The sequence below is a fragment of the Scyliorhinus canicula genome, chromosome 6, assembly GCF_902713615.1.
Source record: "Scyliorhinus canicula chromosome 6, sScyCan1.1, whole genome shotgun sequence".
Lineage (NCBI taxonomy): Eukaryota > Metazoa > Chordata > Chondrichthyes > Carcharhiniformes > Scyliorhinidae > Scyliorhinus > Scyliorhinus canicula.
Window position 1 is genome coordinate 163,300,569 of NC_052151.1, and position 18,396 is coordinate 163,318,964.

General features: G+C 45.2%; 1 protein-coding gene across 7 annotated transcripts in view; it reads right to left on the reverse strand.

Annotated features, from left to right (window-relative positions):
• Positions 1-261: 261 nt before the first annotated feature.
• LOC119967621 (testis development-related protein-like) overlaps positions 262-18,396 on the reverse strand; it is an 85,532-nt gene continuing 67,397 nt past the window's right edge. For all 7 annotated transcript variants that reach the window (XM_038800391.1, XM_038800390.1, XM_038800396.1 and 4 more), the window contains exon 5: positions 262-832. In XM_038800391.1, the coding sequence (XP_038656319.1) occupies positions 496-832 (337 nt within the window). In that variant the 3' untranslated portion in view covers positions 262-495. The remainder of the gene's footprint in view (positions 833-18,396) is intronic.

Sequence of the window (18,396 nt, forward strand, 5' to 3'; positions counted from 1 at the left end):
TCAAATGCAACTTACTGGATGGACTGTTATCCCTTCTCACCCAGACTGAAAAGCATCATACAGCAGAGCTAAATGGAGGAGCTAATACGTTTTTCCTTTCAGATCACAATTCACTTGTACCGTCAGTAGTCCTACCACCCTCCTTTTGCTTAAATTTTAAAAAGAGGTAAAATATTAATAAATATAATTATATTTAGGCACTCAGTTAAGCTGATGTCAAATAATGAACACTAATGGAGCAACTTATAGTGAAAGGTCACCTAAATGGAAAACATGTAATCACATTTATTGAAATAATTATGGCACAACATATAGGAGATTACCAACACTGACTCAATTGAAATATAGTGCTGATCAGGCAGATTTCTTCACTTGTGCACACAATTACGCTGAATTAGGTGCAGAAGGAAATCAAAGAAAGCATGACTATAAATACAAGCAGTGAAGAATGATGCAAACCGAATGTGGACCAACATTAAGGCAGATAACCAAGTATCACTCAAGCTCCTCCCAGCAGTCAGTCAGATTTCCTTTGCTGCGTCTCCTTATTCCAGGCAGCTTCCCTGCTGTCATTATGCTCCATTTGGAGCCGCTTGTGTTTGCTTCATTGTCCAGACTAGTATATTTGGAACTGCCACTAGTCTCACTCGTCCAGTCAGGCCAGGCATTGGTATCAGTCAGACTGTTACAAGGGTTTTCCGCCATCACTTGTGGATCCCAACCCTCATCCTCTGTGGGGACCTTGCTGGCTGAATTCTGTTTAATTCCCAAACTGTCCCAGAAACTAGATTTCTTCTCCATCTTCACTTCTTCTTTTAGTTTTACAGTTGTCCTGCAAAGATTCAAGGGGGAAAAGATCACTGCAGTAATTGGTGGGGCAATCTGCTTCTGAATGCATACATTTAGCATATTTCCATAATGTGACTTGCCAACCTCCATACAATTCACCATTTCTTGCCATTCTCAATTTAAGAGCAGCGTGTACAGCAAGTTCAAAGTATTTTCTCTCTTTTGCCACCATTACAATTACTGATGAAAGTATTATTATTAAATAAATAGTCATCCAGAGTTTCAAAGTGATACCTGGTCTTTTGAAATTAAGTGCCAAATGTCTGATCTGACAACACATTAGGCTATGTGCCATTGCCTGCACAAAGACTCAGAACAGGAAGAAAGAATTCCATTCCTGGTCTAATTTAAGTTGGCTCATCTCAGCCAAGACATTGGCAAAGGCGCCATAAGTGCCATGAAGCTTGCAGGAACCTAAAGACTGACATTAAGAGTTTCCATCGACGTGTGAAGGGAAAGAGATTGGTAAAGAAAAATATAGGCCCCCTACAGACAGAAACAGGGGAATGCGTAATAAGGGACAAAGAAATGGCTGAGCAATTGAATGCATACTGTGATTTCGTCTTCACAAAAGAGGGCAGAAATCAGATACCAGAAATGTTGGACAATGAAAGGTTCAGTGAGAGGGAAGAACCGAGGGAGATCAACATTAGTAGAGAAATGGTACTGGGAAAATTGATGGGATTGAAGGCAGATAAATCCCCAGGGCCCGAGAATCTGCATCCCAGAATGCTCAAGGATGTGGCTCTGGAAATAGTGGATGCATTGGTGGTCATCTTCCAGGATTCTATAGACTCTGGAACTGTCCCTGCAGATTGGAGGGTAGCTCATGTCACTCCAATATTCAAAAAGTGAGGTAGAGATAAAGTAGGGGATTATAGACCAGTAAGCCTAACATCGGTAGTGGGGAAAATTCTTGAATCAATTATCAAGGACTTTATAGCGGAACATTTAGAATGCAGTGGCAGGATCAGTCAGAGTCAGCATGGATTTATGAAGGGGAAATCATGCTTGACAAATCTGTTGGAATTCTTTGAAGATGTAACCAGTACAGTTGACAAGGAGGAGCCAGTCGATGTGGTATATTCGGACTTTCAGAAGGCTTTGACAAAGTCCCGCATAAGAGATTATTGTGCAAGATTAAAGCACATGGGATCGGGGGAATTGTATTGAGATGGATAGAAAACTGGTTGGCAGAGAGGAAACAAAGAGTAAGAATTAATGGGTCCTTTTCAAATTGGCAGGCAGCAACTAGTGGGGTACCACAGGGATCACAATATATATAAATAATTTGGATGAGAGAACAAAATGTAACATCTCAAAGTTTGCAGATGATAGAACGTTGGGTGGGAGGGTGAAATGTGAGGAGGATGCAGGGATCCTACAGCAAGATCTGGACAGGTTGGGCAAGTGGGCAAATCAATGGCAGATGCAATATAATTTGGATAAGTGAGGTTATTCACTTTGGAAGAAAATCAGGAAGGCAGATTACTACCGGAATGGTTGTAAATTGGGAGAGGGGCATGTGCAGCGGAACCCGAGTGTCCTTGTGCAGCAGTCTCTGATGGTAAGCATGCAAGTGGTAAGGAAGGCTAATGGTATGTTGGCTTACATTAACACTGCAATGAAGTTACTGTGAAAAACCCCTAGTAACCACACCTGTTCAGGTACACTGAGGGAAAATTCAGAATGTCTTGAATGTCAGAACAGCAAGACTTTTGGGACTTGTAGGAGGAAATCGGAGCAAACCCATGCAGACACCGGGAGAACATGCAGACCCCGCACAGACAGTGATGCAAGCCGGGAATTGAACCTGAGATCCTGGAGCTGTGAAGCAACTGTGCTACCATGCCACCCGTTAGATTGTGACCAATTCTCCCAATGTATTTGTCACCAAAAAATGATACTTCCATCCCTGCAACACCCGATCTGCATCTGAAACTATTGATGCTTTTGCAATCTCAAATGTCCTTGTTCCTGAGCCATCCCGAAACCTGCCAACATGTCAGCCAATATACTCTAAATCTTCAATGGGGTGGGCAAATGGAGGCGAAAAACTGCTCCATGAAATGAGAGTCGAACAAAGTGCCAAGCTGCAGGTATTTGTTTTACCACATCCAAGTAAGCAAGTTCAAAAAGCAGTAATAAGCAATTAAGACCAAAATTATGTGCTAAAACCAGACATTCACAAAGTGTCTTATTTAGCACCTGTTTTCATTCTCTAACTAAAGCAGCTCCTATTTGAATAAATAGCTGGGACTAAACTACTTGTCCCAGTCATAATTGATTTAATGTTATTTTGCTGAGTCTTTTTTTTTCATTTAAGTGCCCAATTCATTTTTTTTCCAATTAAGGGGCAATTTAGCGTGGCCAATCCATCTAGCCTGCACATCTTTGGGTTGTGGGAGCAAAACCCACACAAACACGGAGAATGTGCAATCTTCACATGGACAGTAACCCAGAGCCGGGATCGAACCGGGGACCTTGGCTCCATGAGGCAGCAGTGTAACCACTGCGTCACCATGCTTCCCCCTTGCTGACAGTCTTGAGCATCATTTATGTCCTCAAAACACCTTTAGGGTGAAGTCAAAAATTTATTGATCCCGTGAAAGTTACATTGCATGGCATGATAAAAAGATGTCAATGACACTGTAGACAAAACATTTTTATGCTAAGTCTTTGCACTTGATAAACTCCAGGACTGGTTTTTATTCTGAAGCAATAATAATACAGACTAAGGTAAAGTCACCACAGTCTCAGATGACCATAGACTGCTTTCCCTTTGTAAGGGGAGAGCTGACTGGTGGCGGTTTAACCCGAGGATGAACCCAGACAAGGGAAGATTGAGAAGACGGGGCCTGATGGCAGCACACGGTGCAGTGGTTAGCACTGGGACTGCATGCTGAGGACCCAGGTTCGAATCCCGGCTCTGGGTCACTGCCCCCGAGGGGTTTGCACATTCTCCCCATGTCTGCATGGGTTTCACCCCCACAACCCAAAGATGTGCAGGTTAGGTGGATTGGCCACGCTAAATTGCCCTTAATTGGAAAAATAAATAATTGGGTACTCAATTTTTAAAGAGAAGGCTTTTCATTAATCACCTCAGCCAGTACGATAATTGAACCCACGCTGCTGGCCTTGCTCTGGCATCACGGACCAGCTGTCTCGCCAAGTGAGCTAAACAGGCCTAGAGTGCAAATTCGTAACAAAACAAAATAACAGTTCTACAAGTGGCCTAATAGGATGCATAGCTAGGTGGGATTTTGTGGATGAAGGATGTACATCAAGAATGAAGGATATACATCAAGAATTAAGATTTGAACACAGATTATAGTTCATCATCAAGAAGCCTAAAGTTAATAAACTTCAATTTAGAAAGAGCCTTCACATTCGCTGCAAATCAATCATAATACAAGCTGCAAAGACAATGTTGCTAAATACATTATTTTGCAAGTCACATCTTGAAACCAATCTAATAAACTGCAGGATTGCACCATGTGGCAGCATGGAAAAGACCATTTGAATTTAATTGGGAGATGCAAAGTGAGCAGGCATGAAATTAATAGATTACCCACTGCTCGGTTATTATACCTCTTCTGTGCTTAATATCCCAGGCCCAAAACACTCATTCCAGGTTAAGCAGCGTTTCACTTGCATCTCTTCCAATTTAGTCTACTGCATTCGCTGCTCCCAATGTGGTCTCCTCTATATTGGAGAGACCAAACGCAGACTGGGTGATCGCTTTGCTGAGCATCTTCGGTCTGTGTGCATTCAGGACCCTGACCTTCTTGTTGCTTGCCATTTTAACAAAAGACCCTGCTCCCATGCCCACATGTCTGTTCTTGGCCTGCTGCAATGTTCCAGTGAAGCGCAACACAAACTGGAGGAACAATATCTCATCTTCTGGTTAGGCACGCTACAGCCTCCCGGCCCGAACATCGAATTCAACAACTTCAGATGATCAGCTCTACCCCACCTCGACCCATTTGTTTTCATTTAATTTTAACTGTCTTTTACCATTTGTTTCTTAATATATATTTAATTCCCCCTCTAATCTTATCCACCTATCCTGCACCTTTCTGCTCTTTGCTTCCCCCTTCCCCTGCCCCCCCCCCCCCCCCCCCCCTCCCCTTCCCCCACACCTACAGTTCATCCTCTGATGTTAGTTTCCCTGCTGTTTGACCTTTCACATCTTTTGTCCTCTCTGGGGACTGCCATTAACACTTTCCCCTTGATTTCTGTGATGTGGAGATGCCGGTGTTGAACTGGGGTGAGGACAGTAAGAAGTTTTAGCTAGGTTAAAGTCTTTAATTAGGTTAAAGTCCAACAGGTTTGTTTCAAACACTAGCTTTCGGAGCACTGCTCCTTCCTCAGGTGAATGAAGAGGTATGTTCCAGAAACATATATATAGACAAATTCAAAGATGCCAGACAATGCTTGGAATGCGAGCATTTGCAGGTAATCAAGTCTTTACAGATCCAGAGATAGGGGTAACCCCAGGTTAAAGAGGTGTGAATTGTCTCAAGCCAGGACAGTTGGTAGGGTTTTGCAAGCCCAGGCCAGATGGTGGGGGGTGAATGTAATGCGACATGAATCCCAGGTCCCGGTTGAGGCTGTACTCATGTGTGCGGAACTTGGCTACAAGTTTCTGCTCGGCAATTTTGCATTGTTGTGTGTCCTGAAGGCCGCCTTGGAGAACGCTTACCCGGAGATCAGAGGCTGAATGCCCTTGACTGCTAAAGTGTTCCCCGACTGGAAAGGAACATTCCTGCCTGGTGATTGTCGCACGATACCCGTTCATTCGTTGTTGCAGCGTCTGCATCGTCTCGCCAATGTACCACACTTTGGGACATCCTTTTCTGCAGCATATGAGGTAGACAACGTTGGCCGAGTCGCACGAGTATGTACCGCGTACCTGGTGGGTGGTGTTCTCACGTGTAATGGTGGTATCTATGTCGATGATCTGGCACGTCTTACAGAGATTGCTATGGCAGGGTTGTGTGGTGTCGTGGTCGCTGTTCTGAAGGCTGGGTAGTTTGCTGCAAATAATGGTTTGTTTGAGGTTGCGCTTGATTTCTGTGGCCATTAGCACCCGCTTTCCCTGGGTTTTTGTGGCTATGACTCACCTTTCATTCTCACTCCACGGTATAAATATTTCCCACTTTCGAAACGTTAGCTCTTTTCTCTCCCTACAGATGCTGCCAGACTTGCTGAGATTTTCCAGCATTTTCTCTTTCACTCGTTATTAGTATGTCTCAAGATCATGCGTCATACAAACCAAATAATTGTATGTTTATTTCTGAAATCACTTTGCAGTAGAGTTACACCAAGAGACCAGTATTCCAGCATCAAACAAACAATGGGGCACTAATTTTGTGGGCTGAATCAAACAAAGGGTAGATTGGAAGTGCGAATACCCCCAATAAACAGCCCTTGGTTGAAATTCTGGATGGCTTGCAAGTACCACCCTCTCAAAATATCGCTGCTTAATTGCATTCGAGTTTTTTGTTGACAATTTGTTTCAACAACATTGCCAGCTCACTGTACAGGGCAAATCAACATGCATGAAGGGTCAGCAATACTCCAGATCCAATCTTATCACCCTCACTCCCAGGCAGCTGAAACGCTAGGTGGATTGATCAATAATGAACTCTTGCACCCATCCCTCCCAGAGTGCAGTCATCTCCCATCCATTCACACCTCTGAGGTGCATTGAGACCTGTCCATACAGGCCCGACCAGCTGTGGCCGCTCTCCCTAGTTCACCAGCCAACTTACGTTTGCGAGCAAGATGGCTCCCACCAGAGCCCCCTCTCCCCCAACATTCCGAGTACAAAAACCAGCAGAAAGAAAACCCCACACCCAGCCCTTCTAAACCAGCCAAACATGATAAACCCCAAAAGGGGAAAGGAATTCCACCCCAAAAGGGGAAAGGAATTCCACCCCACCACCCCCACAAACACGTTATCTCACCGTCCCCAAACCATCCCATCCCAAGCACAACACAAGAAAACAAAGTCCAAATTCAATTCAGTCCCAATCCTTCAACCGTCAAAAATGCCTCTGCCTCATCGAATGCCTCCGCCTCCACCTCCTCAGCCATCTCAAGTAATAGTCCCTGGAATAACACTGTGCTCTCACCTTCGACAGGTGGACCACCTCAGAAACACACATTACACAGAGCGCCGCCTTAGCCCTGTTAAAGGCTGCCCATTGTCTTGCCAGCTCCACCATGACACCCTGGTAAATACGAATACCACAGCCTTCCCACTTCACCTGGTTCTGTCTATCTGACCTACCTCAAGACCTTTTCCTTCATCTGTTAGCTGTGAAAACAGATCACAACTCTCAGTGAATAATTACCCTTTGGCTTCAGCCGGAGGGGCCGATGAGCCCGACCCAGCTCAGAGGGAGATGCTCTCCTCCTCCCCCAGTAACTTGCCAAACATCTCTGAAAGTACTCATTTGGCCTCCGGCCCTCCAGTCTCACAATCAGAAGATTCTGCCACCGTGACCTGTTCTCCAGGTCCTCCATTATATTATTTCCACCTTCCACAGCTCCTCTCCCATCGAGGCGAGCTGGTCACTGTGCTGCGATGATGCCTCCCCAACCCCTTCAACACCTCTCCATGCTCCAGCACCACCTCCGACGTCTTACCTAGATCTTCCTTTATCGGGGCCAATGTATCATCCATCAACTGTTTTGATTGTTCCGATCATCTCCTTTCCATGCCACTCAAAATGCTTGGTAAACTGCTGCTCAAACTCCACCGGCATCATCCCAGCCAATGTGTCCACCGTCATGGGCGTCGCGCCACCTTGCAAGTTTGGCCCCGCCATCTTTCATCCCACAGCACTCAATGAACTCCAGCTCTCGGAACGGAAACTAGTCTGTCTTTTTCATCCCGTATTCTTCCGTTGGGTTTTTGACATTTTCTGATTACCACAACTTTATTGGAGACCATTCATATAAAATTTCTCCCCAAAATGGGTGCAAAGGGCCAAAAAAAAAAATGAAAGCTCGAGCAGGAGCCACCCAATGCACAACCTCCACCTACATGTAGCCACCGGACGTTCTGCTCCTGATTTGATTGCAAGGAAAATCAGGTTGGGAAATCAATATCCATGGCTATTTGACTTTTAGGAATGAGTGGCAGGAACACAAAAGTGGGGCAGGGGGGTAGCTCTGCCAACAAGAGGGAATAAGCGCGGTTCTGAGGGACGATCTAGGCTCAGAAGATGGGGGCGGGGTGGATGTGGGTGCAGTGAAAAATACCAAAAGGAAGGAGAGTGGTAGACGTATTGTATAGGGCCCTTGTCATGGGAATGTGACTTTAAGAAATGTTTGTCTTCTCAAGTGGCTGCAGTGATGTCATTGTGTGGATGGAGCTGGGCTCTGGCTCTGCTTTTTACTTTGTTTTGAGCTGGAAGCTGTTTTTAGTTCTGAGTTTTACTTTCGGTTTTCAGTTGGGGAGCTGCATCCAAACCAAGGTGGTGTATTTTGGTCTCTCTCTGCATGCTAATGAATATTTCCAGATCACTTGGTAATTTCAAATTAATACCCGTTCCTGTAAGGAATGCAGACCTGTTTTTGTAGGCAAATGGGGTGTTTGGCTTATGGATGTTGTTAGGAAAGTTACTAAGAGTTACCTCGAGAATATTGTATCTTTGGGGGGGGGGGGGGGGGCTATCAGTGTTGGTAGTTGATAAGATGTTTTTGGTGTATTTATAAAATGCTAACTGGATTCATAGAATAAACATGGTCTTGTTTAAAAATACTTAAGATCTCTGTTGCATCACACCTGGAAAGGGGACCCTTGTCACCCTCATAACCAAAATCTATTAAACGTTGTGGGTCAGGTGAACTCCATGATATACTTTGGTGTTCTGTAAACCCTGGCCCTTAACATCCTGAATAGTAGCCACATTTCCAGAAAGAGTTTAAATTCAAGAAATAACAAATGCACGTAAAAGGAGAAATTAATCATGGGAGACTTTAATTTTCATATAGATTGGGCTAATCAAATTAGAAACAGCAACCAAGGGAATTAATTCATTTGGGATTGTTTCTTGCAGTGATGTGTTATGGAGCCAACTGGGGATCAGGTTATATTGGACCGGGGAATGTGTAACTTATCTCAAGGTTAAGGATCCCCTCAGAATTAGTAGCATTCAGCTGGAGTGAGAGAAAATCAGGACTAAAATATTAGTGGAAAACTTAAAAAAGGGAATTACAAAGCTATGAGGGCAGAATTAATTAGGGGCAGCAGGGTAGCATGGTGGTTAGCATAAATGCTTCACAGCTCCAGGGTCCCAGGTTCGATTCCCGGCTGGGTCACTGTCTGTGTGGAGTCTGCACGTCCTCCCCCTGTGTGCGTGGGTTTCCTCCGTGTGCTCCGGTTTCCTCCCACAGTCCAAAGATGTGCGGGTTAGGTGGATTGGCCATGCTAAATTGCCCGTAGTGTAAGGTTAATGGGGGGATTGTTGGGTTACGGGTATACGGGTTAAGTAGGGTGATCATTGCTCGGCACAACATCGAGGGCCGAAGGGCCTGTTCTGTGCTGTACTGTTCTATGTTCTAATGTTATAAATAACAATAATAATAATAATATAATAATAATAAGGCCACATTTAGAATTTGATTTGGTCCCCTTATCTAAGGAATGATATATCACTGGATGCAGTGCAGAGGTGGTTTACTAGGATGACCCCAGGTACTGAGGGACTGCCACAGGAGGAAACATTAAACAGATTGGGTCTGTCTTCTTTCGAGTTCAGAAGAATGAGAGGTAAAATGGTTGAAACGCAAGACTCTTAGAATAGGGAAAACTTTAGGAGGGTGTTCCAATCTTGGGAGTTTGTAGGACCAAAGGGCATAGTCACAGAATAAGGAGGTGTGCATTTAAAATGGATTTGAGGAAGTATTTCTTCTTTCAAAGAGTAGTGAATCCTTGGAATTATCTACCCCAGGAAGCTCTCGAGGTAGAGTCCTTGAACATTTTCAAGGCTGAGAGTGATAGGTTTTAAATCAGTCGGGAATTAAGGGCTATGGGGAGAAGTGTTAGAACAAAGAACAGTACAGCACAGGAACAGGCCCATTGGCCCTCCAAGCCTGTACCTGGCATGATACCAACCTTTGCCAAAACCCTCAGCACTCAAGATGCCTTTTGAACACTGTTAATGTATCTGCTTCCACAACCTCCCCTGCCAACGTGTTCCAGGCACTCACCACCCTCTGCATAAAAAAACTGCCTCGCACATCTACTCTAAACTTTGTCCCACGGACCTTAAACCTGTACCCCCTGGTGACTGATCCCTCCACCCTGGGAAGAGTTCCTGCCCATCCACTCTATCCATGCTCCTCATAATCTTGTCGCCCTCCTATCAGGTCACCCCTCAACCTAGTCTTTCTAATGAAAACAGTCTGAGTCTATTCAGCCTCTCGGCCTATTCAGAATTGTGCGCAACATTCCACGTGCAGCCTTACCACGGTTCTATACAACGGTAGCATAACTTGCCAGTTTTTACACTATGCACTGTACTTTTCACAATAACTTCATTTGAAGCCTACTTGTGACAATAAGCGATTTTTTCATTTCACTGTCCAATTAAGGCAAACATTCCATATGTTTTCTTGAATACCTTGTCCACTTGTGTTGCCACCTTCAAAGATCTGTGGACCTGCACGCCCAGGTCTCTGACTTTCTACATTCCTAAAGAGTTTTGCGATTTAAGGTACATCTCCCCTCTGTTAAACCTACCAAAATGCATTACCTCACACTTGTGCGGATTAAACTCCATTTCTCTGCCCAAATCTCCAACCTATGTCCTGCTGTATCCTCTGACAATCCTCAACACTATCTGCCACTCCACCAACCTTGGTGCCATCCACAAACTTACTAATCAGACCAGCTGCATCATTTACCTTTACTACAAATAACAGAGGGCCCAACACAGACCCCTGTGGAACTAGTCACAACCGTCCATTGAGAAAAAACACCCTTCTACTGCTACCCTTTGCCTTCTGTGACCAAGCTAGTTCTGTATCCATCTTACCACCTCACCTCTGATCCAGTGTGTCTTCACCTTTTGTACTAGTCGGCCATGAGGCACCTCGTCAAAGGCTTTACTGAAGACCTTATAAATAACATCCATTGTCTTCCCCTCAATCATCTTTGTCACCTCCTGAAAAAACTCGATCAAGTTAGCGAGGCACGACCTCCCCTTCACAAAACCATGCTATCTATCGCTAATGAGTCCATTTGTTTCCAACTGTGCATAAATCCTGAGAGGGATTCTCTGATCCCGAGTGCTGTAATCGCCGTTGTATTTTACGACGCCATCAACAGACCCCCGGGAGCAGTGATCCTGAGCCCTCAGGAGGGGCTCAGCATGGCACTGGAGCGACTCACGCAGCTCCTGATGCCGATACCGCCGTCAAACGGGCGCCGAGGGTCTGCGTGTGCGTGCTGCGGCCGGCACGAATTCACCCACATGCGCTAGCTTCCTTCTCCGCGGCGGCCCCAATGCAACATGGCGGAGAGCTGCAGGGGCCAACATGGAGTAAAAGAGGCTCCCACCAGGAGAAGTCGGCCCGCCGATCAGTAGGCCCCGATCGCAGGCCAGGCCAGGCCCCCCCCCCCCCCCCCCAACAACCAGGCCACCCCCCGCAGGATGGACAAGGTCCCACCGGGTAAGACCACTGTCCATCTTGGCGGCCACTTGGCCCATCTGTGCGGGGAGGGGCGGGGCTGCGTAGGTGGCCCCTGACCGGCGCCGTACCAACGCCGCTGGCGCCGATTCTCCGGTCACCGGAGTATCGGCCGACCAGCATCGGGGTGTCATCACGTGAATTGCGCCCGGCCTGGTGATTCTCCAACCTCGCCCTGGGGTCAGAGAATCCCACCCCGCCTCACCAATAATTTACCGACATGAGGCTCACCGGCCGAAAGTTTCCAGGATTATCCCTGCTACCTTTCTTAAACAAGGGTACCACAGTAGCTATTCTCCAGTAATCTGGGATCTCACCTGCAACCAATGAGAAGACAAAGATGTCAGTCAAGGCCCCAACAATTTACTCCCTTGTTTCCCCTCAGTATTCGGAGGTAAATCCCATCCGGCCCAGCAGATTAATCTATCTTAATATCTTTTAAAAGGCCCAATACCTCCTCCTTTTTGATGTTAACATTATCCACTGTCCATACACCTTACTCAAGAATCAGCTTACACAAAGAGCCTTTCTTTGGTAAACACTGATGCTACATACTCATTTAGTACCTCGTCCATTTCCTTTGGCTCAACACAGACTCCCCCCACTGTCCTTAAGTGCTGACCACCCTCTTGCTTTTTACACATGAATAAAAAAAACTTGGGGATTCACATTAATCCTACTTGCCAAGGACTTCATGACCCCTCCTAATTTACCACTTAAGCGCCTTCCTACTTTATTTATACTCCTCATGGGTTGACTGTCCCCATCCTTTTAGACTGCACAAAAGTATTTTTCTTTTTGAAAAGGTTCACAATAGCCCTCGTTATCCAAGGCTCCCTAAACTTGCCATACTTATCTGTCGTTCTCTCAGGAACATGAATTTCTTTTATCCTAATCAATTGTCGCTTGAAAGACTCCAATACTAGTTCTGATCAGCTACAAACTCGAAGGGCTGAATGACCCATTTCATATGGTGGACTGCTTTTCCCTTGTGGATATCCCTCGTCCACAAAGACCGACACAGCCATGTCCACTCAGCCATCCTATATGGTACCTAATTGAGTGCTGAACCTTTAGATGTTATCAGGCAAGTTTAAATTATGGTAATCAGCATTAGGACCAAAACTCCACACTAAAACCATATCCTCTTAATATGGCACTTGCTTTCATCAAAGTGGGTTATAGATTAAAATTTTGATAATTGATAATAAAATGCAACCACCGAGTATCTGGTTGAGAGAGTGGGTTTTGTCCAGATATGATTAGACAAGATGTGATGCAAACTCTGACTCTTCAGAGAATACCTTGTACAAAGAGATTGAGCAGAAGACGTGGGAGCTGAAGGTGGTCATTTGGCCCATCGAGTCCATTCTGCCAGTCAGTAAATTCACGACTGATCTGATATGATAATCCTCAACTCTACTTTCCCCACCTTAACCCCCATCCCCTTTACTGATTTAAAAATCTGTATGTCAGCCTTGAACATACTTAACGACCCCCCTCAATAGCCGTTTGTTGTAAAGAAGTCCACATTACTACCCTCTGGGAGAAATTCCTCCTTATCTCGCTCTTACTTGGATTATTCCCTCTGGTCCTAGACTCTCCCACAAGATGAACTCTCCCACAGCAACCACCCTGATAAGCCCCGAATCATATATGTCCCATTCTTTTAAATTTCAATGAGTGCAGGCCCAATCTCCTTAACCTCTCCTCATAAGAAAGTCTCTCCATACCAGAGTTCAACCTAGTGAACCTTCTCTGGACTGCCTCCAGTGCCAGTGTATTTTTCCTTAGAAAAGGGGACCAAAAGACTAGAGTGTCTTGCAAAGTTTTAGCATGACTTGCCTATTTTTATACTCAATTTCCTTTGAAATAAAGGTAAACATTCCATTTGGCTTCCTTCCACTTGCTCCTTGAAATTGAACCTCAGACATATTAAATGATATTCTCATCTGACAGTCAGAAAATAAGCCTTCTTTAAGCCTCTGATTGATGGCCAATCCACCTTCCTTAAGAGCACTGCCTTTCCACACAGCTTCACACGCATGCTCCTTCCTCCTCCACTGACATTTACCAGAAATCATTCCAGCCAGGTAGCTCCTCTATTGGTGACAAAACCACTAACTTGGCCATCAAAACACCCACCTCATGGGGGTAAAAGGACGCATGCAGGTCTGCAATAGATATCTTCAGAGGTAAAGTACCATCACTCGTTCCTTTGAGCAATTTGACTTTTACTTGGATTGGATTTGTTTATTGTCACGTGTACCGAGGTACAGTGAAAAGTATTTTTCTGCAAGCAGCTCAACAGATCATTCAGTACATGGGAAGAAAAGGGAATTAAACAGAATTCAAGAAAATACATGAGAATACATAATAAGGCAACACAATATATACAATGTAACTACATAAGCATTGGCATCGGATGAAGCATACATGGGTGTAGTGTTAATGAGGTCAGTCCATTAGAGGGTCATTTAGGAGTCTGGTGACAGTGGGGAAGCAGCTGTTTTTGAGTCTGTTCGTGCGTGTTCTCAGACTTCTGAATCTCCTGCCCGATGGAAGAAGTTGGGAAAGTGAGTAAGCCGGGTGGGAGGGATCCTTGATTATGCTGCCCGCTTTCCCCCGGCAGCGGGAGGTGTAGATGGAATCAATGGATGGGAGGCAGGTTCGTGTGATGGACTGGGCGGTATTCACGACTCTCTGAAGTTCCTTGCGGTCCTGGGCCGAGCAGTTGCCATACCAGGCTGTGATGCAGCCCGATAGGATGCTCTCTATAGTGCATCTGCAAAAGTTGGTAAGGGTTAATGTGGACATGCCGAATTTCCTTAGTTTCCTGAGGAAGTATAGGCGCTGTTGTGCTTTCTTGGTGATAGCGTCGACGCGAGTGGACCAGGATAGATTTTTGGTGATGTGCACCCCTAGGAATTTGAAACTGCTCACCATCTCTACCTCGGCTCCGTTGATGCTGACAGGGGTGTGTACAGTACTTTGCTTCCTGAAATCGATGACCAGCTCTTAGTTTTGCTGGCATTGAGGGAGAGATTGTTGTCGTTACACCACTCCGCTAGGTTCTCTATCTCCCTCCTGTATTCGGACTCGTCGTTATTCGAGATCCGGCCCACTATGGTCGTATCATCAGCAAACTTGTAGATGGAGTTGGAACCAAGTTTTGCCATGCAGTCGTGTGCGTACAGGGGGTAGAGTAGGGGGCTAAGTACGCAGCCTTGCGAGGCACCGGTATTGAGGACTATTGTGGAGGTGGTGTTGGTGTTCATTCTTACTGACTGTGGTCTGTTGGTCAGAAAGTCAAGGATCCAGTTGCAGAGTGGAGAGCCAAGTACTTTTCTGGCAGTTAACATAAACTGCTCAATATCAACTTGTGTGATAGTATTCCTTTGACACCTTGTAACCTGGTTCTGAACTAGGTACTCATTTCTGTTATTTAACTGAAGTGCCACAAGGTGAAGTGTGAGAAGTTTGGTTATGAATTGTTAGACTCATTTAAAGTCTGTAAATGTATAAATGACAATAATGACCAATTTCCACCTGTGAACCTCATCTGTGTAATAATATACAAATAATGAACCTGCTCGGTTGCCTCACTTCAGAGGGGAAGAGCGATCACAGCAGCAATTGGTGTGAACTATGCCAAAAGATGTAAAACAATCTATGAATGGTTCTGGGGGCCAGACATCAATCCAACAATCTGCATTTGCTGTCTTGCGAATTTAACGCTTTGAGAATTAAGCTACATTTAGATTAACAAATACATGTCAAGATCTGAAATCTCAAAATATGACAATGACCTTGAACTGACAAATAGCATACACTAAATTCAGCGACCGAGAAGTCTGTAGAAGAATTATTATTTTAAAATATACACTATACACAGCATGCCAGTAAAAGATAAGTTCACAACATCAAAAGAAGAACAATGATGTGGGGAATAAATATTTGGTAATGTAAGATAAAAGCAAATTACTGCGAATACTGAATCTGAAGCCAAAAAGAAAAAGAAAATGCTGGAAAATCTTAGCAGGTCTGGCAGCATCTGCAGGAGAGAAAAGAGCTAATGTTGCGAGTCCAGATGACCCTTTTCTCTCCCTACAGATGTTGCCAGGCCTGCTGAGGTTTTCCAGCATTTTCTTTTTGATAATGCAAGGGTCCTTCCTGTTGATTTCCTTATCTCTTTTATTATGCCTATATGGTTTTTGGTCCATGGGTCTTTTATTGAAACATACCTTCAAGTCGAGCATAAACAGTACACTCTGCTATGAAATTTTTGAGTTTTGAACGGCAGAACCCAGAATTTAAATGGCACCCGAGATTAGAGGTATTCGGTTCAATTGGTTGGCTTGTGGTCAGGGTCAGTATTTTGCCCAGCAACCGACAGCATATGGTTCCTGTTAGGTACGGTTTTCAGAGGACCTAGTGCAGTTTTCAGGAGAACCCAATGGAAAGCTTCTGGACTCAGAAAGGGAAAGCTGTTTGCGCTCTCTCACGAATTTGGCTGCTTACTATTAGTGAATTTATAGAGACGTCACTGGACACAAGGTGGAAGCAGCTCTGTGCTCTCTCTGTGCTGCCTACAGTCTAAAGGCAGAAGTCTCTAGACGCTGATGAGTCTACGGTGAAAACCATTCCAACTGAAGGCCAAGGTATCATCCAACTGTAGGCCTAGACAGAAGGAAGAATCTGAATGGAAGACATCCATCTGAAATAGACATTTATCCCTTTACTTTAAAAAAACACCCATCTGTGGTTTGTCTGTGTGTTTAGAGGGTGGGGCGAGTTAGAAATTAGATAGTCGTATAAATATAATCAGTTTGTATTTGTTGCCTAATTTATATAGTTAATGTTAATAATGGACTTTCTGCAGGAAAATATCACAGGCCATAGACAAATATATTACTAACAACAGAACAGGGAGATCTCACCCTCCATGCTCTGGGCGGCGCTGAAGTCCGTGATCAGAGGAGAGATTATTGTTTACAAAACGCGCAGAGACAGGGAAGAGAGGGCGGCTAGGCAACAACTGGTCGACTACATACTAGAGGTGAACACGCAATAATCCGAAGCCTCAACCTTGGAGCTTCAAGCGGTGAGGAAAAAAGCTATAAATGGACTTTCACCTGCTATCCACTAGGAAAGCAGTACCCCAACTCCACCAGACACGGGGACCTTCTATGAACACTGAGAAAAGTCAGCTGCCTCCTGGCTCACCAGCTGAGAAAGCAGCCACAAAAGGAAATAGTGCAGGTTAGGTACAAAAACTGCAGACTGGTAGCCAAACTGAAAAACGTCAATGAAGCATTCAAGGCCTTCTACCGGTGACTGTACACCACTGAAGCCCCCAAAGGGGATTGAGGGGTGAAACAGATCCTCGATGGGATGGACATGCCAGTTGTGGGGGAAGATAGGAGGAGGGGGCTGGAAGCACCGCTTGAACTGGGAGAAGTTCATGAAGAGCATTAACTCCATGCAGGCAGGAAGGAGCCGGGACCGGATGGGTTCTCGACAGACCTCTAAAAAAATTTACGGCAACACTGGCCCTGTACCTGTGAAAGATTTTTGAGACTTGCTAGTGAGGAGCACCTTGCCTCCAATGCTAACCCGACTGAGTGTGGATTTTTGGATTGACGTCTGGACCCCAGAACCATTCATAGATTGTTTTACATCTTTTGGCATAGTTCACACCAATTGCTGCTGTGATCGCTCTTCCCCTCTGAAGTGAGGCAACCGAGCAGGTACATTATTTGTATATTATTACACAGATGAGGTTCACAGATGGAAATTGGTCATCATTGTCATTTATACAATTTGCAGACTTTAAATGAGTCTAACAATTCATAATCTCTGCACAATGCAGACGTGAAAATACTGGCAGAAATTCTGGCCATGCGACTGGAGAACTGCGTACCAGAGGTGCAGAAGACCGGAAGGGCTTTGTCAAGGGCTGGCAGCTGATGGCCAACATCAGATGCCTGCTGAACGTGGTAATGACCCCATCCAGTGACAGAACACTAGAAGTGATCATTTCCGTGGACGCAGAAAAGGCCTTCAACAGAGTCAAGTGAGGTAACTAGAACAGTTTAGGCTGGGAATAGAGTTCACCTTGTGGGCAAGACTCCTGTATACGCCCCTCCATGGTGAGCATACAGACCAACACCAGCAGCTCCAATTACTTCCAGCTGCACAGGAGCACAAGGCAGGTTCCCGCTTCTATTCACCCTGGCAATTGAGACGCTGCCGATCGCCCTCAACGGCAAGAAATTGGAAGGGGGATCCAGAGAGGGGACAGAGAGCAGAGTTTCACTTACGTGGATGACCTACTCCTCTGCATCTCGGACCCACAAGGCAGCATGGAAGGTATCATGAAGCTCCTGAAAGAGTTTGGGCATTTCTCTGGATACAAACGCAATCGGAGCATGAGTGAACTCTACCCGGTGAACCAGAAAGGGAGGGACAGAGCTGGAGGTACTGCTGTACCAGCATTCCCAACGCAAATTCCGCCCAAATTGTCCATTGGACACAGATCAAGTTAAAATGGACCTGCAGAGGCGAGACACAGTCCCATTTTTCATAGCTGGGAAGGGTGCAGACGATCAACATGAAGGTGCTGTCCAGGTTCCTCTTCCTGTTCAGACACATAGCGAACAACAAAGGTCTTCTTTAACCCACAAGACATAGGAGCAGAATTAGCCCATTGACCCTGCTCCACCATTCAATCATGGCCGATATTTTTCTCATCCCCATTCTCCTGCCTTCTCCCCAGAAACCCTGATCTCCTTATTAATCAAGAACCTATCCATCTCTGTCTCAAAGACACTCAGT